Raw genomic sequence first — 25537 nt, 5'->3', positions numbered from 1 at the left:
GCCGTGAGCGAGCCACTGAATTTTAAAGTTCTGGTGATTAATTTGAACATCTACACGGGACCAATCAATATTGTGCGCTGCTTTGGTTTTGTAACGCCACCAAGTCACCCGTTTGATGAACTAAATGAACAAATCTCAAAAATAATGGAAGAGCAAGCTATCGGGTCTCTTAGTCAATCCTTCAGAAATGTGTTAAAGATGCAGACTGACGTCCGAGAGGCGATTAACTGGAAAACCCTCCTTTCAGAGGCAGACACTTCCCATGTTCATCTCATTGAGAGCAGAGTCAGCGTGAAGTGACTTTTATTCTTTTTTCGTGGCAGGATAGAGGCTTCCCCTTTTCGGGATGTGGGCCGGGTGCTGGCAAATGGGACTAGATTGGGTTGGGATATCTGGTCGGCATGGACAAATTGGACCGAAGGGTCTGATTCTGTGCTGTATATCTGTATGACTCTACGACTTTATATGATGGATTGCCAACCTTAGTCTGACTATCAATAAAAAGTGCCAAATGCAGGCACTTTCACCGCAGTGAGCAATGGGGTTGGAGTTGGAGGATTAGAAATATTAGGCTGTTGTTAAAGACCATCCACAATGAAGACGCCATAAATAGGTTATTGCCATTCTTAATTTACCTTCAAATACAGCGCCTGCTATATCAAAAGCACATCGTGTTAGCTGGCGCTGAAGGAGAAGGCAAGTTAATGTTTTGGCACAAACCAAGCATGATCCTTACGCATCACTTGAACTTTTTAAAGTGACTTACATGGGGGTTCGACACAGCAAAAGTGGCCTGAGCTCGCTCACGGGTTTCTGCTGATTTCAATCCAATTATTAAAAATCCAAGAACATAGCCACCCCATAGATCCAGATGTCAGGCTGGGAGGGGGGAGCTAGTGATGCCCAGCTGCCTTGCCCCTCTTCTGGGGCTATGTTCATGCCCAGGTCATTGCAGAGAGGAAGAAGGCAGTGTCTCCCAGCAGCCTTAAGGTATTTGGACAGAGGTGAGCACTGCAGGGGTTGGAGTGCAATGCTCCCCCTCCAAGCCTTTCTTAATTCATTTCCCTCCCTCTTTCCCTCCCCTTTTGTTATTGTTGTACTGCCTCTGGTGCACATCGTTTGATAATTGTTCTTATAATTACGGGTGATTTGATTGATGGGGCATCCAAAACTAAAACTATAGGAAAGCCACTTAGCAGTTAGGTTTTAACATGAAAGTTCCTTTTGCAAATAAATTTCAACAACAAACTGGGTCTTCATACATGTGTCAAAAAATGTATTGTATATTAGGAAAATATTACATCAGAACTGAACAACACCCACAAGTGATGCATGACTTACAATTGTTCAAACACCACAAAAGAAAGATTCGGATTCCCAAAATCATTCCCCTTTCTGAAGATGCAGGCTGATTCCTTGGGTTAAGTTCCTGAACCTCCTGGCAGGAAAAGCAGAACAGGCAAAACACTTCCCGCCTGATCCAACTGTTCCCACCTGACTCCTGGTTTTCCCACCTAACACCCTGGCAGACTACACTGAGTTTCAATCAGGTTTTTAAGGTACCACAAGGTAGAAACACAGATAAACCCATAAATCACCACCAGACATATGTCTGACATACACTGAGGGCTGAGGTCACATTTCATTTTATGTCCTCCCCTCCATCCGCCAATCCTTTCTCTCTCATTGTGTGTGGGGAGAGCAATGAGGGAAAATTACTCAGAGCCACCAGTTTAGGAATCTATTATTTGAAATGACACAGTTGAAGAGGAGCATCATTTTTACCCTCTTCGAAGAATCCTGGACAGAAATAAGGGAAGAGTTTCTCGGTGAATGTGTCAGTGAAGGTGTAGAGAACGGACATGTCATCAGCGTTGTAAAAGGTCACCAGTCCGCCCTCATAGTCCAGGTAAACTCCAATGCTCCTGGGTTTCACACTTGGAGTCAGGGTGACTAGTGAGCTTTCAGTGGCTTCATATTCATCCCCATTTATTAGCCATACTGCCCAGTACCCACTCCTAGGTCCCAGTGTTATCTTTCCCTTCCTATTTGCAGACTCTTTAGTCACACCCACGTCCCACTCAGCCTTCTTCCCCACCTCCACCTCCCAGTAGTGTTCCCCTGATGTGAATCCCTGTGACCCCAGAACACATGGGGCCCTGTCAAATCTCTCCGGGTTGTCAGGAAGCTGTAATTCCCTGTCACTGTGTCTCACACTGGTCAGGTCCTCAGACAGGATGAGATTACGGTGCGCTGTGTTTGGGTCCAGGGTCAGTGAGGCTGGGGCTGCAAAAACAGCAAATACATCACGTTAAGTAATCTACACCAAAATGGTTAGGAAAATATAGTTTAATGTGTGACCACACTCCAATCTGTACAGTGGTTAGATGTATAACAGACTGGTTACAATTTGTAGTTAGATATATCATACACTTCAATATGTACTGTGGACAGCTATATTACAGACTGGGTGCGGTGCAGTGCATTGTTAGATATATTGCCACTCTGATATGTACAGTGGTCAGATGTATTACAGGCTGGGTACAGTGCATAGTTAGACAGATTACCACATTCCAATATGAAGGTTTGAGTTATAAAGAAAGGCTGGATAAGCAGGGCTGGAGTGTAGGAAGTTGAGAGGTGACCATGTAGAAGTTTATAAAATAATACAGGGTATAGACAGAGTTAATGGTAGTTGTCTTTTCCCTCGATAGGGGGTACATTTTTAAGGGGAGAGGAAGGAGGTTTAAAAAAAAAGACACGAGGGACAATTGTTTTACACAAAAGGTGTTTCATGGGTGGAATGAACCTCCTGAAGTGGTGGATGTGGCTACAGTTACAACATTTAAAAGACATTTGGATAAGTACATGAATAGGAAAGGTTTGAAGGGATATGGGGCAGGAGTGGGTAAGTGGGACTAGTCTAGTTTGGGATTATGGTTGGCATGGATTGGTTGGACTGCAGAGTCTGTTTCCATACCGTATGACTCTGTGTACAGCGGACAGATGTATTACAGACTAGGTCCAGAGTATAGTTAGACACATTGCTGCTCTCCAATAAGTACAGATGGATTACAAACTGGGTAGATGGCAGTGTTTATTGTCCAAACTTGACCATTAATGGTGCAGGGACTGTGCATGTGCAGAAACACTGGCTTTCAGTGGTGCATCACTGTAAGGTGACAGGACAGCAACTGCCTGGAATAAATATGGATGTCAATAAATGAATGACAGTGTTCCATGTGAAACACCACTTCCTCTGAACAGCCTGCGAGGGGAGGGAGAGGTGACAGTTATCCTTGATCTGCAGTTTTTCCACTCAGCATTCAGTCTGTCTGATCAACAAGGTGACCACAGGTAAGGCGGTAATAGACTCACAGAATACTGGATGAAACTCATCTGTGAAGAGAGAAACAGAGTGAATGCTTCAGGTCCAATATGAATTTTTTCAGATGTAGCCACACCTGCAGTAGTTTGCCAACATTTCCTCTGTTAGTGATGGCCTACTTGTGGTCACTTTCTAGATCAGACAGACTGGATGCTGGGTGGCACCTATGCCAACATAATGCCATTACATACCAACCCATTCACCCAGTTACTACCCTATGCTCTTTGACCTCCCATGCCAACACACTGAGCATCAACCATGGCTTACCTCCAGACCCAAGCATAGATAATGAAAGTTGAAGTTCTATTGTTCTAATGTAAATGTTTTACGGACTTCATATACTAAGAAAAATACTCAGTCATAAAAGCACAATTATTATATGCACATTTCAAGAGCAAGATACAGTCTTATGACACGAAATGTTGCATTCAAGTGTTGGAATTCACAGTCCCACATCAAAAAAAATCTAAAAGCAATTGCCGCTGTCTACCTCAAGTGAACCCTACCGTAATAACCTGAATTCGCATAGCTTTCCAGCACTCACCCAAGACAGGAAATTAGGAGATTGTGAGGACTGCAGATGCTGGAGATCAGAGTCGAAGAGTGTGGTGCTGGAAAAGCACAGCCTGTCAGGTAGCATCTAAGGTGCAGGAGACTCCATGTTTCCAACGCTCCTGTTGAAGAGCTAATGCTCGAAATGTCAACTCTCCTGCTCACCAGATGCTGCCTGGCCGGTTGTAGTTTTCCAGCATACACTCTTCGACAAGAGAGGAAATTGTCAGGCTTATGTCAACAGAGTGAGATAGAAACTTTCCAGATTTATTTTCACTCATTTATATATCGGGAGCTTTAAATGCTGAGACTGGTCCCTTTGATGCCATGACAGTTTTTGACAACGATGACAGTCCTTTGACAGGTAGGAATTCTCAATGCACTATTTTGTGACAAGCTTGTCTAGATTTAACAGCTCAAGATGGTACCTGACCTCTCCCAATGTCGTAGCTCACTTCTCACAAAGGATGGCTACTCTACCTCAATCCCAGCAGTTTTTACTCCTTCGAAAAGTGCCCCAGGAGTCCAACATGACACCTTACCCTGTTATCCCAATGTAAGGTGTACACTCGCCCTTACCTGGTCTGAAAAGTGACACTGTGGAGAATTAAAATGTCGAGCAGCCAATGTAAACACATTTGTGGATCTGGAACCGACTCCATTTCTGCCCCCTGCCAACGTGGGAGCTGCCGTGTCCTAGGAAAGGACTCGTGATTTCTGACCACTTCCAATTCTGTTAAACGTCTGGATGTGAATACCATAACAAACGCTGTTCTGATCCCGAACATTGTTGTATCACTTCCCCTCAGGTCCCACCCAAAGTATGGCCCTTGAGTGAGAGATCCCAGGGGATACTGCCAACAGTGACCTCCTCCACTCAATAACAGAACAGAAACTTTCCAGAGAGTGGACACAAAGCTGTGGGGTTTCTTACCCGGAGAGATGATCTGTTTCATTTGCTTCCACACTGTGTAGAGCAACGGGCCTCGGAATCCTGTGTATTTCCTTCTTGAATATAGAGGCGTCTCTTTTTCTTCTTCTGCTGAGCGTTCACTTCCTTCTCCTTCATCATCCTCAGAATCCTGGCTTTTATGGTTATCTTCTTCAGCTTCACTGCTCTCTGCATCTTCTCTGTCCTCCTTGCTGGACAGATATCTGTTAAAATGGGATTGAATTAATCATTCATTGCTGGATGCAGGCAACAAAACCCAGATGCACACTGAGATTAGACACTCACCTTTCTCCCAATCTCTTTGCTTCCTGCAGGATAAAGAATCAGAATCACGTTAATAGATACATGGTGCTGTTTAGGTTGTACATTATAAAAATAAATAAGCAGTGATTTTAGTAAAAAACAAACGGAACTGATTGGAGCTTTCACTGACACACTACAGTGATACCACATCAGGTACCCCTGCCCTCAACACATCGGATAGGATTTGCTCTGCTGTTTAAGACTTTAAAGTTTGAAAGATCGATACTCATGGTTGGTCACCATCAGACTGAACCCCCAACATACCATTCACTTCAGGAAATTCGGGGAGCGGGGAATAAAAAGAAAACTAAAGCAAGACAATCTTTTAGCTTAAATGAAGGATTACAGCAACCAGTTCATCTTTACCATGGTCGTCGAACCCTTTACAATTCATTGTCCATCCTGATTGTCTCCTCAGGAGAACATTACTGCAGATGCTGGAAATCACAGCGGGTCAGGCAGCATCCGTGGACAGACAGAAAGTTAACATCTCGAGTCTAGATAATGGTTCTTCCCCGAGTGGGTGAAGTGTCATTCTGAGACTCGAAACGTTACCTTTCTGACTGTCCACGGATGCTGCCTGACCTGCTGTGATTGCCAGCATTTTTTGTTTTCGTAGAACAATGAACATTACAGCAGTACAGACCCTTCGGCCCTCGACGGTGCGCCGACCTGTGAAACTAACCTGATGCCCATCGAACCATTATTATCCCTATCTACCCTTAAATGTCATTTAAATTGCCCTTAACGTCAGCGAGTCTACTACTGTTGCAGGCAGGCCATTCCACACCCCTACAACTCTCCAAATGAAGAAACTACTCCTGATATCTGTCCTAAATCTATCACCCCTCAATTTAAAAGCTATGCCCTATATACAGCACGGAAACAGACCCTTCGGTCCAACATATTCATGCCGACCAGATGTCCCAAGCTTTTAAATCTTTGCTGAACTCTTAAGTTTCACAACATCGTTCCGATAGGAAGGAGCCCAGTATTGCACGCAACATTCCAAAAGTGACCTTACTAACGTCCTGTACAGTCACAACATGACCTCCCAACTCCTGTATTCAGTACTCTGACCAATAAAGGAAAGCATACCAAACACCTTCTTCACTATCCTATTTACCTGCAACTTTCAAGGAGCTATGAACCTGCACTCCAAGGTCTCTTTGTTCAGGAACACTCCTTAGGATCTTACCATTAAGTGCATAAGTCCTGCTAAGATTTGCTTTCCCAAAATGCTGCACCTCGCATTTATCTGAATTAAACTCCAACTGCCACTTCTCAACCCACTGGCCCATCTGATCAAGATCCTGTTGTACTCGGAGGTAACCCTCTTCGCTGTCCACTACACCTCAAATTTTGGTGTCATCTGCAAACTTACTAACTGTACCTCTTATGCTTATATCCAAATCATTTATATAAATGATGTAAGGTAATAGAGCCAGCACTGATTCTTGTAACACTCCACAGGCCTCCACTCTGAAAAACAACACCCCACCACCACCCTCTGTCTTCTATTTTTGAGCCAGTTCTGTATCCAAATGGCTAGTTCTCCCTGTATTCCACGAGATCGAACCTTGCTAATCAGACTCCCACGGGGAACCTTGTCGAATGCCTTACTGAAGTCCACATAGATCACATCTACTGCTCTGCCCTCATCAATGCTCTTTGTTACTTCTTCAAAAAACTCAATCAAGTTTGCGAGACATGATTTCCCACGCATAAAACCATGTTGACTATCCCGAATCAGTCCTTGCCTTTCCAAATACATGCACATCCTGTCCCTCAGGATTCCCTCCAATAACTTGCCCACCACCAAGGTCAGGCTCACTGGTCTGTAGTTCCCTGGCTTGTCCTTACCACCCTTCTTAAACATGGCATCACGTTAGCCAACCTCCAGTCTTCTGGCACCTCACCTGTGACTATTGATGATACAAATATCTCAGCAAGAGGCCCAGCAATCACTTCCCTAGTTTCCCACAGAGATCTAGGGTACACCTGATCAGCTCCTGGGGAGTTATCCACTTTTATGCGTTTCAAAACATCCAGTACTCCCTCCTCTGTAATATGGACATTTTGCAAGATGTCACTATCTATTTCCCGACAGTCTATATCTTCCATATGCTTTTCCACAGTAAATGCTGATGCAAAATACTCGTTTAATATCTCTCCCATCTCCTGCGGCTCCACACAAAGCCCGCCTTGCTGATCTTTGGTGGGCCCCTATTCACTCCCTAGTTACCCTTTTGTCCTTAATGTATTTGTAAAAGCCCTTTGGATTCTCCTTAACTCTATTTGGAAAAGCTATCTCAAATCCCCTTTTTGTCCTCCTGATTTCCCTCTTCGGTATACTCCTACTGCCTTCATATTATTCTCAGGACTCACTCGATCTATCCTGTCTATACCTGACATATACTTCCTTCTTTTTCTTAACCAAACCCTCAATTTCTTTAGTCATCCAGCATTCCCTATATCTACCAGCCTTTCCTTTCACCCTGACAGGAATATACTGTCTAGTCACCTCCTAACTTTCTTCTCTGCAATGAAAACAGACTCATTTCCCTCAGCCTTTCCTCGTAAGAACTTCCCTCCATACCAGGCAACATCCTAATGGACCTTCTCTGAACCCCTTTCAAAGCTTCCACATCCTTCCTTTCATGCAATGACCAGAACTGTATGCGATACTCCAGGTGTGGCCTTACCAGTGTCTTGTACAGCTGAAGCATGACCTCATGGCTCCGAAACTCAATCCCCTTACCAATAAACACCAACCCACCAAACGCCTCCTTAACAACCCTGTTAAGTGAAGCCTCTCTGTGTCTCTAACAGAGGTTAGACCAGTCCAGATCCAGCACCACCATCCTCCTCCTGTCTGAGCTTGTTCCCACTCTGAACTACCTCAGCTTCAACTCCACTCACTTCCACTGCAGTGGAAGGTGTTGCTATGGGTACCGGCCTGGCAAAGGCTGACCTTTTGTGAGATACGTTGAACGTGGATCATTCAAGCCCTAAATTTCCCTCCCTCACTCATTCCAGACTGGATCAAAGCCTTTTACAACTCGCTCCAAAACATTCCTTGTCAATTTCCAGCATTGTTTCACCCTCACTTAAGTCCATCTCTGACCCTTCCTGAACTATTCAGTCCCCATTTCTGAGGATAAGCTGCTTCATTATAAGCCCATCAACTCCCTCAGTTATATCTGCAGCATGTTGTCACACCCTGCTTCCAAGTTTTTCCCAAGTCTGTGGCTTCTGTCCTGACAGTGCAATCTTTAGGAATTTTGCTTCTGAACAGCTGGAATCATAGAATCCCTATCGTATGGAAACTGGCCATTCGGCCCTTCAAACCCACACCGACCTTCTGTAGGACATCTCACCCAGGCCCACTTCCCCCCATCCCTGTAAACCTGCATTTCCCATGAATAATCTACACACCCCTGGACACTATGGGCAATTTAGCATGAACAATCCACCGAACCCACACATCTTTGGATTCTGAGAAGAAACTGGAGTACTTGGAGGAAAATCCATGCAGACACCGGGGGAATGTGCAAGCTCCACACAGACAGACAGTCGCCTGAAGCTGGAATCGAACCCAGGCCCCTGGTGCTGTGAGGCTGCAGTGCTAATCACTGAGCCATCGTGCTACCACCAAGTCTTGTTGTTTTCCTCAACCGAGGTTAGCCCCTCATTCTTCACCATGGTGGATGATAGGACTCTCCATAATGGCTGATCCATTGTGTGTCTCTCCGCACTCCGCCTTCTCTCTCCCAACTAGCACCATGATAGATTTTCCCTCCTCATCACCCTCCACCTCACCAGCCCGCATATTAAATCGTCATCCTCTGTCTTTCCTGCCACCCTCCAGCATAGTGCCCCCACTAATCAGACCTTCCCCTGCCCTCCCCCTTTCAGTGCTCCAAAAGAGACTTTTCCCTCTAAGACACCCTGGTCCTCAGTCGTCACCAACAACCGCTTTCATCCCAAACACCACCTTTCCTTGCAAATGCAGGAGATGCAACACTTAGCTTCCGCATCCTCCCTTTACACCAACCAATGATTCAAACACTCCCCTCAAGTGAAACAGTGATTGCTTTGTTCCTATTTTACTCTCATACACATTATTTGCGTTTCAGGATGTTGTACTGTGGGAGACCAAACACTCACAGGGTAATGGCTTTGCAGCACACCCCCATTCAGAAAACACGTGTGACCCTGAGCTTCCAAACACTTATTCTCCAACTTGTTACGACACTAATGTTTCTGAACTAGGTCCTGCTACAGTGCTGTAATGGAGCTCAACGCTAGCTTGAGAAGCAGCACTTCATCTTTTGATTCAGCTCTCTGGACTCAACACTGAGTTCACCAATGTCAGACCATCTCATGAATTTCTGTTTGCAATTACACCAGCAGCTTAGGGTCTTTTTAATATAAAATGATCACCTTGAGAAAGGAGATATTGTCTTGCTGTTTGATGTCTACACAAAGGTTCGATATCCCCTCCTCAAGCGAAGTTAGTTCCTCTTCGATTCTTTTCAGGCTCTTCTCCATTGGTCGCAGATCTTCCTCCTTCTTTTGCCTCAGCTCTTCGATTAAATATTTCTCTTTGTCTTCGAGATATTGATGGATTTTGAAAAACTGTGCAGAGATGTCCTTCTCCAGGCATCCGGTGAGTTGCTACAACAGTGACGGAGATCATTTGAACAGCAGGTAGGTAAAGTATCATGGGATTATAAGGGAAACTGAAGTCATACTCACATGCAGTTCGGAAATCTCTCTCTGCAGTTGTCGCTTTAATTCACTTTTACTTTCCTTTTCATTCTCCATGGAATCCAAAGATGCTTTCAACTGATCCTAAAAGCAGAATCAGATTTGATTGTGACGTGTGTTGTTGGATCACAAACTATGAGGACAAGAGTTCAGGCATTAACCAGAGATCTTCTGTTTAAGTGGTGTATCAAATAATCTACATGGTTTTGCTGTAATCCACCCAGATGGTGTCAGCATTGCAAATACAGATTAAAAACAGGCTGTTGCTGGAAACATAAACAGAGTCCCCTGACTCATCTTTACAACGTCTGCTACCAGACCTGCTGCGTTTCTCCAGCACTTTCTGTGCATATTTCAGACATCCAGCTTTCACAGTATTTCACTTCGATCAAACTGCAAACGGTTTGAAAAAGATTCTAACATACTATCTCCAAATAAAAAGTGGAGCAAACAAATGGGAGGCAGGGTGGCTCAGTGCTTAACCACTACTGCCCCACAGCGCCAGGGACCTGGGAGCAAATCCAGCCTCAGTCTGTGTGGAGTTTGCACATTCTCCCTGTGTCTGCGTGGGTTTCCTCAGTTTCCTCCCACCATCCACAATGCAGGTTAGGTGAATTGGCCGTGCTAAATTGCCCGTAGTGTTCAGGGATGGGCAGGTTAGGTGCATTTGTCAGGGGCAAATAGAGTATAATAGGGTAGGGGAATGGATCTGGGTGGGTTACTCTTCAGAGGGGCAGTGGGGACTTGTTGGGCCGAAGGGCCTGTTTCCACACTGTAGAGATTCTATGGGAAAAAAATACATGCAATTGCTACAGTAAACAAAAGCAAACTATCAGGAAGTACTGTGGAAATTGATGTTTTTCAGCTGTGAACAAATCTCCAGACAATCCCTAAATAAGTACTGGCTTTACTTCTCACATACATATATAGATTAAATGTCCGATATGCTGTATAGTTTTTTTTATACATATTCATGTATTTTTTTGCATTCATAGGAAGTTGGACATATTTGCACAGAGTCATACAGCATGGGAACACACCCTTCGGTCCAACCCAATCTCATTGCCAGAGCGCAGTGGGTGCCGGGACATTGAATAAATGTAAGGAGGAGATAGATAGATAGATTTTTAATTAATAATTAATTGAGATGTAACTGAAGCATTCAACAAAATCCTTTATGATAGAAGATCAAATCGCATGGAATTCATGGTGAGTTGGCAATTTGTATACAAAATTAGCTTGGCCATTAAAGGCAGAGGGCAGTCATGAAGGGTGTTCTGACAGGAGGTCCGTGGTAGGGCCTCTGTTATTTGAAATATATAGTTAAGTGACTTCGATGAAAACATAGTGGATTGAGTAGTAAGTTTGCAGACAACACAAAGTTGGTGGAGTTATGAATGATGAGGAAGGATATCAAAGGACGTAGCAGGACAAAGATCAGCTGGAAAGTTGAGCAGGAAACTGCGAATGGAGTTTTATCGAGACAGGTGTGAGGTAATACTTTTTGGGAGGTCAAATGCAGGAGGAACGTATATAGTAAATGGCCGCAGCCTTAGGAGCGTTGATATGCAGAGGTATCTTGGTGTCCAAGTTCATAGCTTCCTGAAAGTGTCCACACAAGTGGATAAGGTGATAAAGAAGGAACGTGGCATGCTTGCCTTCATTGGTCGGAGCATAGCAAAAGGAAAGTTGGTGAGTCATGTTGCAGATGTCTAAGGTGAGGCTACATTTGCAGCACTGTGCGCAGTTCTACTCGCCACACTGTAGGAAGGATAAGGAGTGGGTGCAGAAGAGGCTGACCAGGATGTTGGAGCAAGTTACTGCAGATGCTGGAACCTGTACTGAAAACAAACACAAATGCTGGACATCACAGCGGGTTAGACAGGCATCCATAGAGACAGAGCAATCTCACATTTCGAGTCTAGATGACTCTTCTTCAGAGCTGAACGTTGTCTGAATTGGTGCTTATTAGCTATAAGGAGTGGCTGGACAAACTTGGATGATTTTCACTTGAGCATGAGAGGCTGAGGGGTCATAGACCTACATAAGGTTATGAGAGGCACGAATAGGATGGATACATTCGATTACTTACAGTGTGGAAACAGGCCCTTCGGCCCAACAAGTCCACACCGACCCACCCAGACCCATTCCCCTACATTTATTCCTCCACCCAACACTACAGGCAATTTAGCATGGCCAATTCACCTAACTTGCACATTTTTGGACTGTGGGAGGAATCCGGAGCACCCAGAGGAAACCCACACAGACACGGGGAGAACGTGCAAACTCCACACTGACAGTCGCCTGAGGCGGGAATTGAACCCGGGTCTCTGGCGCTGTGAGGCAGCAGTGCTAACCACTGTGCCACCGTGCCGCCCATAGTCAGTGTCTCTTTCCCAGGGTGGAAGTGTCAAATACTAGGGGACATGGGGGGAACTTTCAAGGAAATGTGCGATGGGGACTGAATAGTTCAGAGGGTCTGGTGCCTGGAATGCACTGCCAGGGAAGGTGGGAGAAGCAGATAAAATAGCAACATTTAACAGGCATTTAAAGAGACATGTGAACAGGCAAAGAATAGAGGGGTACAGACCACATGCAGGTAGACGGGATTTGTAGTCAGCTCAGACAGCGAACTGAAGGGCCTGTTGTGTGTGGAATGTTTTATGTTATAGGGCAAAATAGAGTTGAAAACGAGATGAGATCAGCCACAATTGTATTAAACAGTAGAGCAGGTTCGAGAAGCTGAATTGCCTACTCCTCTGCCTAGTTCTTATGTTCTGAACCCAGTCGAAACTATATCTTAATAGAAGTTATTACTTTAAAACCTACGCTTTTTACATGAGGCCGAGTTTGCATCTGTTGTTTGTTTGGCCAGAGACCCGACACCCTTTGCTGTGTACAGATTGTGTTGTCCCACTAAGACATCGAACCCAGTTTCCCAGCATGCATCAAAAGCAGTCAAGCTGGTAAATTAACGGAGTACTTTTCCAGTCGATTCAAGTGGTTTGTGCTCAGAGTTTCTCTCAATGTTTTGAGGAATAGCTGTGGGGGGTAAACTTCACAAGCTTTCAGGAGAGGTCTTTTTTTAAAAATCGAACAGATGTCTGTAAAAGGAAAGGGCGATCCACTGACAGACCTCTTGTTGTTCCTGAGGCCAAAGGCTGAGTGTTTCCGTGGAATACTGCATGGGTTATAACTAAACTGATACCGTAACATTATTTAAAGATAAAGAATATAATGAAACTAATTCACATAATGTAAAAGTTGTAACAGGAGTCTCTATAGTCATTATTACAATTATCTTAGATCCCTACAGGGTGGAAGCAAGCCATTCAGCCCACTGAGTCCACACTAGCCCCCTGAAGAGCATCCCACCCAGATGTCTACCTTATCCTTGTAATGATTCAGAGATGCCGGTGTTGGACTGGGGTGTACAAAGTTAAAAACCACACAAAACCAGGTTATAGTCCAACAGGTTTGATTGAAAGCACTAGCTGTCGGAGCGACGCTCCTTCATCAGGTGATTGTGGAGGACAAAATTGTAAGACACAGAATTTGTAGCAAAAGGTTACAGTGTGATGTAACTGAAATTATACATTGAAGGTACCCTAATTGTTTAAGTCTCTCATCGTTTGATTGAAAGCACTAGCTGTCAGAGCGACGCTCCTTCATCAGGTGGTTGTGGAGGACAAAATTGTAAGACACAGAATTTGTAGCAAAAGGTTACAGTGTGATGTAACTGAAATTATACATTGAAGGTACCCTAATTGTTTAAGTCTCTCATCTGTTAGAATGACCACGATAGTTTCACTTCTTTCATATGTAAATCACAAACCTTTTTTTAAAAAAATTACATTCTCAGGTAAACTTTAACAATTGGTGTCAGCCCAAATAATGTATTGGGTGTTAGCACCTCTGTGTGCTGTTGTCTGTGCCATAATGTTTAGACTGATTCTAATCTAAAAATGAATTAACAGAATCTTACATGGATTCATGCGTTTTTGGGCAAAGCACAATGTAACTCTGCAAGTACAAATTCCCCCCACAAACGTATATGTGTATCTGTGCAGTTGAGTGTGTCTGTGAGAGAGTGTGTATATGTGTGTGTGAGTGTAAAGGGGTTAAGTCTGTGGTGAGAGGGTGCGAGTGTGAGTGTGAGCATCTGTGTATAATTTCAGTTACATCGCACTGAAAACTTTTGCTATATTTTCTGTGTCTTACAATTATGTCCTCCATAACCACCTGATGAAGGAGCGGCGCTCCGAAAGCTAGTGTTTCCAAATAAACCTGTTGGACTATACCCTGGTGTTATAGTCCGTGCAATCCTGCCTTTCCCATGGCCAATCCACCTAACCTGCACACCCTGGGACACTATGAGCAATTTAGCATGGCCAATTCACTTAACCTGCACATCTTTGGACTGTGGGAGGAAACCAGAGCACCCGAGGTAAATCCATGCAGACACAGGGAGAATGTGCAAACCCCACATAGAGCATTGCCCGAGGCTGGAATTGTGAGGCAGCAGTGCTAACCACTGAGCCACCTTGCCACCCCTAATAGCAATTAGAATGATACTATATATTTATTTCACGTAAACGAGGTAATATTGTAATAAAATAAAAACCTAAAAAAACTGATGCTGTAAATCAGAAACGAAAACAGAAACTGCTGGAAAAGTTCAGCAGGTCTGGCAGCATCTATGGAGAGAAATCAGAGTTAACGTTTTGGTAATAAAGTTGTTCTCTATTGCTTATTGATGAATATTTAGCTCAGTTGGTTGGACAGCTGGTTCGCCAATCAGAGTGACACCAATAACATGGGTTCAATTCTTGTACTGGTTGAGGTCACCTTGAAGATCGAGCCTTCTCAACCTCACCCCTTGCCTGAGGCATGATAACCTTCAGGTCAAACCTCTCTAATAAGGTCATCGCTCTTTAATGAGAGAATCATGCTTCACCGTTGTGGTCATCAAGCAGTGGCCCATTGTAATGAAACTGACTCCAATACAACTAAATAGTATAATCCTGGAGCCAGCAATCTGCACCTTGACTAAAACTCAAGCCAACTTTGAACAGAAACACAGTGATCCTCAGATGAACACTGCATTGGTCAGTGTATTGAGTATAGGAGTTAAGAGGTCATGTTGTGGCTGTAGAGGACATTGGACATTGAATACAGCATGTGTTCAATTCTGTGCTCTGCTCCCTGAACACGGAGACAAACATCAACTGTGCCTGGAGGACCGTTAACTCTTTGGTTTGCCTGAAATTTGTTAGTCTTGCACAGGAAGGGATTGACCTCGAACGAGTGTTGCAGACTGGCACATTCCAAAGTCCAGGGCTATGTGCTCAGTGACACACTTAAACTTGGAGCAGCTGCTGCCAAGGTGCAGAGGGGAAAATCCACGAGGTAAAGCTAATGGACTATAACCTGGTGTTGCATGGTCTAACAGGTTTATTCACCAATCTCAATGTAAACAATACAATTGTTATACTGGGATTGAGGCACCTTGCAGTGAAAATACAATACAAACAATATAACTGTTCACTAAGTATCTCAAGAAACTACAGTATTTACATTCCCAAACTCTAACTTAGACCCTTGGTATATCAATGATGTGGATGTGCTAGTGTTGGACTGGGGTGGACAAAGTTAAAAATCACACAACTCTAGGTTATAGTCATAGAGATGTACAGCGTGGATCAAACCCTTCGATCTATCTCGTCCATGCCAACCAGATATCCTAAACTAACCTAGCTCCTTTTGCTAGTACTTGGCCCATATCCCTCCAAACTGTAACTGTACCAGCCTCCACCATTTCCTCTGGCTGCTCATTCCATACATGCATCACCCTCTGCGTGAAAATAATGCCCCTTAGGTCTCTTTTAAATATTTCCCCTCTTACCCTAAACCTATGCCATCTAGTTCTGGGACTCCCCTACCCCAGGGAAAGGACTTTGTCTATTTATCCTATCCATGCCCGTCATCATTTTATAAACCTTTATAAGGTCACCCCGCAGCCTCTGATGCTCCAGGGAAAATTGCCCCAGCCTATTCAGCCTCTCCCTGTAGCTTCAATCCTCCAGTTCTGGTCTCCCCCTGTCAGAAGGACGTTGTGAAACTTGAAAGGGTTCAGGAAAGATTAACAAAGATGTTCCCTGGGTTGGAGGATTTGAGCTACATGGAGCAGCAGAATAGGGTGGGGCTTTTTTTTCCTGAAGCATCAGATGCTGCGGTGTTTAAACTTTATAGATGTTTATAAAATTATGAGTGGCCTGGATAGGGTAAATAGACAAAGTCCTTTCCCTGGGGTGGGGGAGTCCAGAACTAATGGGCATAGGTTTAGGGTGAGTGCGTGTATGGAATGAGCTGCCAGAGGAAGTGGTACAATGACAACATTTAAACGGCACCTGGATGGGTATATGAATAGGAAGAGTTGAGAGAGATATGGGCCTAATGCTGGCAAATGGGATGAGTTTATGTTCGGATATCTGTGTTGTACATCTCTATGACTGTAGCCTGGTGTTGTGTGATTTTTTTTAAAAAACTTTGTCCACCCCAGTACAACACCAGCACCTCCACATTATATACTGATATACTGAGGGTCTAAGTTAGAGTTTGGGAATGTAAATACTATAGTTCCTTGAGACATTGAGAGAACAGTTGTATTGTTTGTATTGTATTTTGCCTCAATCCCAGTATAACAATTATATTGTTTACATTGGGGTTGAGGTATCTGGCAGTGCAAAGGTTCAAATGAGGAACGCCATATATTTTGAAATGCTTCTTGTTTTGCAATGTACTCATACAGAAGTCATAACTAACGCATATTTTTGCAGCAACAACAAAGGCCCTCTTACCTTGTACTTTCTCACTGCATCAGTGACAGGCAGGAAGCTGTGGCCTGAGTGTGCCGGTGAATCTCGACAAATGACACAGATCAGAGCCTGGTCGTCCTGACAGAACAGCTTCAGCTTCTCATCGTGTTCCAGACAGCGGGAACCCCCTTCCTGCTGCAGCCCCGGGTTCAGCTCCAGCTGCCGGGCTTTCTCACAGAGATTGGCCAACACCCTGTTGCTGGCGTAGCCTCTGCTGGGGCAAACAGCGCGACACTCCGGGCAGGACACCCCTTTGCGCTGCTTCCCCCAGCACCTCTGGATGCAGGACTTGCAGAAGTTGTGCTCGCAGTCCAGCCGCACCGGCTCCACAAACAGGGACAGGCAGATGGAGCAGGTCAGATCCTCCATCAGGCTGAAGACGGGTTTGCTGAGGGCCATCTCTGTGGTTGCACCTTCAGTCTCGATCCTCCCACTACACGGCCATCAGGGTGGGGTGTCCACAATGTCCCCGTGGACTCTCACAATTCCCTCCCCTTTCGTGGATACAGGAAGGGAGCTGATAGCATGAAGCACTGATGGCTGGGTATTTCCTCTTTTGTGGGAGTTAACTACCAGAGCACAGAGGCACACCTCCCTCTATAGACCGAGCTGAGTAATATTTTCACACTTGGAGACACAAACAATCCTCGTGGCGATAGGAATTGCATTTCTCAGAAAAAGATGCAGACCGAACTGTTGGTCGGTCAGAAAAGCCCCCCCCCCCCCCAGGTTTGGGCAGGGATGAGAAATTTCCTCACATACTCAGAAACACAGCACAAAGATTAGATTTAAATATGAGGGATGAGGTTTAATGTCAGGTTCGTGTCCAGTTTACAATTTCTCTCTCACACACAAGGTCCAGAATTGTATGCCCCTCGAAAACGGAGCAGAGATCGGATATTCATAAAGAAGGGAGTCAAGAAAAGTGAGATGCAGAGATCACAGGCAGAGCAACGAAAAGTGATTGACTGCAGGGGCAGAATCGTAAGGCCGATTAGAAAATAGCTGGCCCCTAATTACATCCAATTCACCCCTCTCCACAGAAACCATATTTCTTTAAAAAAAAGAACACCAGCACAATACAGAGCTGCGGCTAAAATTCATTGAGATAGTAAAATGAATCTGGGGGAATTTATTGAAATACAAATATGAGATTAACAGCAGCACTAACTAAATACCACAGGGGCTGTCACTGTGTGAATATCAGAAATACAGCGCTGATATCACAAGGACAGTCACTGTGTGAATATCAGAAACACAGCACTGATATCACAGGGACAGTCACTGTGTGAATATCAGAAACACAGCGCTGATATCACAGGGACCGACACTGTGTGAATATCACAACTACAGCGCTGATATCACAGGGACAGTCACTGTGTGAATATCAGAAATACAGCGTTGATATCACAGGGACAGTCACTGTGTGAATATCAGAAATACAGCGCTGATATCACAGGGACAGTCGCTGTGTGAATATCTGAAATACAACGCTGATATCACAGGGACAGTCACTGTGTGAATATCAGAAATACAGCGCTGATATCACAGGGACAGACACTGTGTGAATATCAGAAATACAGCGCTGATATCACATGGACAGACACTGTGTGAATATCGGAAATACAGCGCTGATATCACAGGGACATTCACTGTGTGATTACCACACCTACAGCGCTGATATCACATGGACAGACTCTGTGTGAATATCGGAAATACAGCGCGGATATCAGAGGGACATTCACTGTGTGAATATCGGAAATACAGCGCTGATATCACAGGAGCAGACACTGTGTGAATATCGGAAATACAGCGCTGATATCACAGGGATAGACACTGTGTGAATATCAGAAATAAAGCGCTAATATCACAGGGACAGTCATTGTGTGAATATCAGAAACACACCGCTGATATCACAGGGACAGACACTGTGTGATTATCACAACTACAGCGCTGATATCACAGGGACAGTCACTGTGTGAATATCAGAATGAGAGCGCTGATATCACTGGGACAGACACTGTGTGAATATCAGAAATACAGCGCTGATATCACAGGGACAGTCACTGTGTGAATATCAGAAATACAGCGCTGATATCACAGGGACAGTCACTGTGTGAAAATCGGAAATACAGTGTTGATATCACAGGGACAGTCACTGTGTGAATATCGGAAATACAGCACTGATGTCACAGGGACAGACACTGTGTGAATATCAGGAAAACAGCGCTGATGTCAGAGGGACAGACACTGTGTGAATATCAGAAATACAGCGCTGATAACACAGGGACAAACACAGAGCGAATATCGGAAATACAGCACTGATATCACAGGGACAGACACTGCGTGAATATCAGAAATACAGCACTGATATCACATGGACAGACACTGTGTGAATATCAGAAATACAGCACTGATATCACAGGGACAGTCACTGTGTGAATATCAGTAACACAGTGCTGATATCACAGGGACAAACACTGTGTGAATATCGGAAATACACTGCTGATATCACAGGGCAGTCACTATGTGAATATCAGAAATACAGCGCTGATATCACAGGGACAGTCACTGTGTGAATATCGGAAATACAGCGTTGATATCACAGGGACAGACACTGTGTGAATATCAGAACACAGCGCTGATATCACAGGGACAGTCACTGTGTGAATATCGGAAATACAGCGCAGATGTCAGAGGGACAGACTCTGTGTGAATATCAGAAATACAGCGCTGATATCACAGGGACAAACACTGAGTGAATATCGGAAATACAGCACTGATATCACAGGGACAGTCATGTGCGAATATCAGTAACACAGTGCTGCTATCACAGGGACAAACACTGAGTGAATATCGGAAATACAGCGCTGATATCACAGGGACAGTCACTGTGTGAATATCGGAAATACAGCGCTAATACACAGGGGCAGTCACTGTGTGAATTTCAGAAATACAGCGCTGATATCACAGGGACAGTCACTGTGTGAATATCGGAAATACAGCGCTGATATCACAGGGACAGACACTGAGTGAATATCAGAAATACAGCGCTGATATCACAGGGACAGACACTGTGTGAATATCGGAAATACAGCGCTGATATCACAGGGGCAGTCATTGTGTGAATATCAGAAATACGGCACTGATATCACAGGGACCGGTACTGTGTGAATATCACAAATACAGCGCTGATATCACAGGGACAGACACTGTGTGAATATCAGAAATACAGCGCTGATGTCACAGGGACAGACACTGAGTGAATATCGGAAATACAGCGCTGATATCACCGGGACAGTCACTGTGTGAATATCAGAAATACAGTGCTGATATCACAGGAACAGTCACTGTGTGAATATCAGAAATACAGCGCTGATATCACAGGGACAGACACTGTGTGAATATCAGAAATACAGCGCTGATATCAGAGGGACAGACACTGTGTGAATATCAGAAATACAGCGCTGATATCACAGGAACAGTCACTGTGTGAATATCAGAAATACAGCACTGATATCACAGGGACTGACACTGTGTGAATATCGGAAATACAGCGCTGATATCACAGGGACAGACACTGTGTGATTACCACACCTACAGCGCTGATATCACAGGGACAGTCACTGTGTGAATATCAGAAATACAGCACTGATATCGCAGGGACTGACACTGTGTGAATATCGGAAATACAGCGCTGATATCACAGGGGCAGTCACTGTGTGAATATCAAAAATACAGCGCTGATATCACAGGGACAGTCACTGTGTGAATATCGGAAACACAGCGCTGATATCACAGGGACAGACACTGAGTGAATATCAGAAACACAGCGTTGATATCACAGGGACAGTCACTGTGTGAATATCAGAAATACAGTGCTGATATCACAGGGACAGTCACTGTGTGAATATCAGAAATACAGCGCTGATATCACAGGGACAGACACTGTGTGAATATCAGAAATACAGCACTGATGTCACAGGGACAGTCACTGTGTGAATATCAGAAATACAGTGCTGATATCACATGGACAGACACTGTGTGAATATCAGAAATACAGCGCTGATATCAGAGGGACAGTCTCTGTGTGAATATCAGAAATACAGCACTGATATCATAGGGACAGACACTGTGTGAATATCAGAAATACAGCGCTGATATCACAGGGACTGACACTGTATGAATATTGGAAATACAATGCTGATATCACAGGGACTGACGCTGTATGAATATTGGAAATACAATGCTGATATCATTAAGAAGACAATAAAACAGTAAACAAAGACCAGTTAGCTTGATATATTCAGGAGATGTTAGTCTATACAAAGGTTGTAATAGCACAGCATTTACAAATTCATAATATATTAAATCTGAGTCAGCATGGCTTCTTGACTGGGAAATCATGACAAATGTGTTACAGTTATTGAGTCACAGAGTCAGAAACAGACCCTTCAGTCCATGCCAACCACAATCCCAAATTAAACTAGTCCTACCTGCCCACACTTGGCTCATAATCCCTCCAAACATTTTTTATTTATACACTTACCTAAAATGTCTTTCAAATGTAACTGTACCCACATCCACCACTTTCTCAGGAAGTTCATTCCACACACACACCACTCTGTTTAAAAAAATTACCCCTCATGTCTTTTTAAAATCTTTCTCCTTTCCCCTAAAAAATAAACCACCTCTTCTTCAATTTTCTCCCCCTCGTGAAAGGACACCTGTCATTCAACTCATCTATACCCTTCATGATTTTATAAACCTCTATAAGGTCACCCTTCAACCTGCTTAAGGTCCAGTGAAATAAAATCTCAACATAAGGTCCCAAATCTTATACTCAAACATCTGAGCATTGAAGACAAGCATGCTAAATGTCTTCTTAACCCCTCTATCTATGCGTGATGTAAACCATAAAAGAGCATGTATCTGAACCCGTAGATCTCTCTGTTCCACAACACTACCGAAGTTCCCACTTTTAATTCTTTAGTCCTGCCCTTGTTTATTTTTACCAAGATGCAATACAACACATTTATCCAAATTAAACTCCAACTGCCACTCTGCAGCCCATTGACCCAATCGATCAAGATCTCTTGGTAATCTTAGATAACTTTCTTCAATGTCCACAATTGAACCAATTTTTGGTTTCATCTGCAAACTTCCTAACCTGCTTTCTATATTCTCACTGAAAGCAATTATTTAAATGACAAGCAAAAATGAACCCAGCACCAATCCCTGTGGAACACTGCTGGTCACAGGCCTCCAAACCAATAAACATATCTCCACCTGTCTCCTGCCACTGTGGGAGGGGAAATAGGGTACTCAGTGGTTGCTCGGAATTATCTCAGGTGTCGGACCAAGTTTCTCCAATGGAGCAGTGGTAGGAGAGACAGTGGAGTGAAGAGGGAGGACAGGGAGGGGGATGTTCTTTTGGGGCTCCTGGCTCGGCAGAGGTGCATGTGTGGTGTTGCTTTGGGTGTCAGGGCCATGGAATGAGATGTTTGCAGTGATTGATTCACTGCGTTGCTAAGGACAGACCACCCAAACCACAGGAGCAGAGTTAGTTGCCAACTGAAATGAGTAAGCAGGGCACAACATTAGCAGACCACAAAATGTTCGGGAACAGAGAGGGATGATGACATAAGCAAATGAGCACCGTGTGCTTGAATCTGATTAGTAGATATGTAATGCACAGCAATATGATGTCATTGAAATACCTAGTTAATTGAATTATAAACTCGATGTAATTAATTTACAGACTTGATGTAATTAACTGCCAGTCAATTGATTAACAGACGTAATGTAACTATCGCTTAGGTAAATGACTTACAGGCTTGATATAATCAACTGCATGAGTAACAGTTAGCTTGTAGACTTATGTAATTTCAATGTAAGGAAGTATAAAAATAGTGTTGCGTAGTGTGACAATCCTGAGTTCCTCTCCTTGCTGTGATTGATTGCTGCTCAAATAAACTGCTGGTTCCTGATGCATTCTTGATGCTCTCAGAGTCTTCTTGCCTCAGAGACTGACACTGCTACACTGCCAGGCCAATTTTGTATCCATTTGACAAGCTTACCCTGAATCCCATGTGATCTAACTTTACCAACTAGGAGAAAGCGTGTCTGCAGATGCTGGAGGTCAGAGTCAACAAGAGTGGCACTGGAAAAGCACAGCAGGTCAGGCAGCATCTGAGGAGCAGGAAAATCGACATTTCATCAGGAATGTGTTGGGGGTGTGCCTAAGGGGCATGAGAGATAAATGGGAGGGGCATGGGGCTGGTGGGGTTGGAAAGGTAGCCAGGAATGTGATAGGTAGATGAAAGTGGGCAGCAGTTGTGATAGGTCGGAAGGGAATGTGAAGCAGATAGTGGGAAGGAAGATGGAGAGGTAGGATGGTTTAAGAGGGCAGGGTCGGGTTGGAGGGTTGGATCTGGGATAAGGTGGGAGGAGGGGAGATGAGGAAACTGGTGAAATCGACATTGATGCCGTGTGGTTGGAGGGTCCCAAGGCGGAAGATTATGTGTTCTTCCTCCAGGTGTCAGTCGCTTGGATTTGACGCTACAGGAGGCCCAACATTTGCATGTCCCTAGCGGAGTGGGAGGGGGAGTTGAAGTGGTCAGCCAAAGGGCGGTGGGGTTGTTGGGTGCGTGTGTCCTGGAGATGTTCCCTGAGCTGTTTAGCAGGTTGCCGTCCTGTCTACCCAATGCAGAGGAGACCACATCGGGAGCAACAGATGCAGTAGTCTACCAGGCGAAATTTTGTCAAAAGATTGACTACAGTCAAATAAACAACGTCTATCACTCTGCTCTCATCAATCTTTTTGTTTACTTCCTCAAAAGTCAACCCAATTTGTGAGACACAATTTCCCTTGCCCAAAGCCATGCTGACTATCCCTAGTCATTCCTTGTCTCTCCAAATATATATAAATCCTATCTTTCTGAATCACTTCCAAAAACCTATCCACCACTGAAGTCAGGCTCACAGGGCTATGGTTCCCAGGCTTCTCCTTACACCCTTTCTTATACAAAGGTACAACATTAACCAATCTGTCATTCGGTACCTCACTGTATTTATATATAATACAAATATTCCTGTAAGGAGCCTCACAATTTCCTCCCTAACTTCCCACAACGTCCTGGAGATTTATCCATCTTTATATTTTCTAAGATCATCAGCACTTCCTCTGCTGTGATGCGACCTGTTTTCAAAACATCGATATTTATTTCCCTGAGTTCCCTAGTCTCCATTTCTTTCTCTACAGTAAAACTGACGTGAAATATTCATTTATTATCTCTGCCATCCCCTAAGGTTCAACAGAAAGACAACTTCTTTCATCTTTTAGGGGACCTACGCTCTCTATAGTTGCTCTCTCACTCTTAATGTATTTATAAAATCTCTTTGGAATATCTTTAACCTTAATTGCTAAGGCTAGCTATCTCATATGGTCACTTGCCTTCCTGATCTCCCTGATGTCCCTATAATCTTTTAACTGTACAAGAGATTCATTTGAACCTAGTTGTCTAGATCTAATGTATGATTTTGTTTTATTCTTGACTGGAACCTCAATATCTTCTTCATCCACTGTTCCCTCATCCTTCCATCCTTACTTTTCACTCTAACACATAATGACTCTGAACTCCTGTTATCACAGTTCTGAAAACCCATGCTTTATCAAGTCCTTTTACCAGCAAATGGTCTACTCCAATCAATTTTTGAAACTTCTTGTCTCGTACAATTAACATTTTCGAAAAGGTAACAAACATGATTGATGATTGTGAACTAGTGGATGTAACATATTTCAATTTTCAAACACATTCAATAAGGTGCTGCACATAAGGTTACTTCATAAGATAAGGGTTCATGGATATAGTGGTAGTATATTAGCACAGATGGAGGATTGGATTACTAATAGAGAGTTGGATAAAGGTGGTATTTTCGGGATAGCAACCTGCAACTAGTGGAATCCACAGGAATCAGTGGTTAGGTCCACAATTATTTGTAATATAGATGTGGATGAGGAAATCAAGTACACTGTTATCATGATGACACAAAAATACATGGGAAGGCAGGTAGTGAGGATGACACAAGGAGTCTACAGTAGGACATAGACAGGTTAAGTGAAACAGTAAAAACCTGATGGATGGATGCTGCAGATATTCACACGCTAATCCTCCCTGTGATATCAGATCTATATTCTGAGATTCAGACAGTGACTGTCACTGTGATTATCTGTGCTGTCATTCTGATGTACAGAGTATGACTGTCCCTGTGATATCAGCGCTGTATTTTTGATATACAGAGTATGACAGTCCCTGTGATATCAGCTCTGTATTTCTGATATTCACAGCGTCTGTCCCTGTGATATCAGCGCTGTATTTCCGATATTCACACAGTGTCTGTCCCTGTGATATCAGCGCTGTATTTCTGATATTCACAGTGACTGTCCCTGTGATATCAGTGCTATATGTCTGATATTCACACAGTGACTGTCCCTGTGATATCAGCGCTGTATGTCTGATATTCACACAGTGACTGTCCCTGTGATATCAGCGCTGTATTTCTGATATTCACACAGCGTCTGTCCCTCTGATATCAGCGCTGTATTTCTGATATTCACAGTGACTGTCCCTGTGATATCAGCGCTGTATTTCCGATATTCACACAGTGACAGTCCCTGTGATATCAGTG

At 43.9% G+C, this 25537-nt stretch overlaps 2 protein-coding genes across 4 annotated transcripts in view; one reads left to right on the top strand and one right to left on the bottom strand.

The window, feature by feature from the left end:
* LOC122541299 (nuclear factor 7, brain-like) overlaps positions 1 to 25537 on the top strand; it is a 104276-nt gene that overhangs the window by 822 nt on the left and 77917 nt on the right. The window contains exon 1 of one of the 3 annotated variants that reach the window (XM_043677925.1): positions 9785 to 9908. The exons of 1 other annotated variant lie outside the window; for it this stretch is intronic. Coding sequence is in view for 1 of the 2 variants with exons in the window: in XM_043677922.1 (XP_043533857.1) it covers positions 11166 to 11177 (12 nt within the window). In the remaining variant the exon portion in view is untranslated. Of the gene's footprint in view, positions 1 to 9784; positions 9909 to 10700; positions 11178 to 25537 lie in introns of those variants that run through there. One more of the 3 variants, XM_043677922.1, reaches the window with a different exon arrangement.
* On the bottom strand, positions 1254 to 17770 carry LOC122541293 (zinc-binding protein A33-like). The gene is made up of 6 exons (XM_043677912.1): positions 16829 to 17770; positions 9957 to 10052; positions 9642 to 9875; positions 5178 to 5200; positions 4875 to 5095; positions 1254 to 2286 (listed from the first exon to the last, which is right to left on the bottom strand). Exons 1-6 carry the CDS (start codon positions 17243 to 17245, stop codon positions 1745 to 1747), a joined length of 1533 nt encoding a protein of 510 aa, XP_043533847.1. The 5' UTR covers positions 17246 to 17770; the 3' UTR covers positions 1254 to 1744.

This window comes from Chiloscyllium plagiosum, chromosome 37, assembly GCF_004010195.1.
Source record: "Chiloscyllium plagiosum isolate BGI_BamShark_2017 chromosome 37, ASM401019v2, whole genome shotgun sequence".
Taxonomy (NCBI): Eukaryota; Metazoa; Chordata; class Chondrichthyes; order Orectolobiformes; family Hemiscylliidae; genus Chiloscyllium; species Chiloscyllium plagiosum.
Note: the sequence above shows the minus strand (reverse complement) of the source record. Positions and strands in the feature narration are given on the sequence as shown.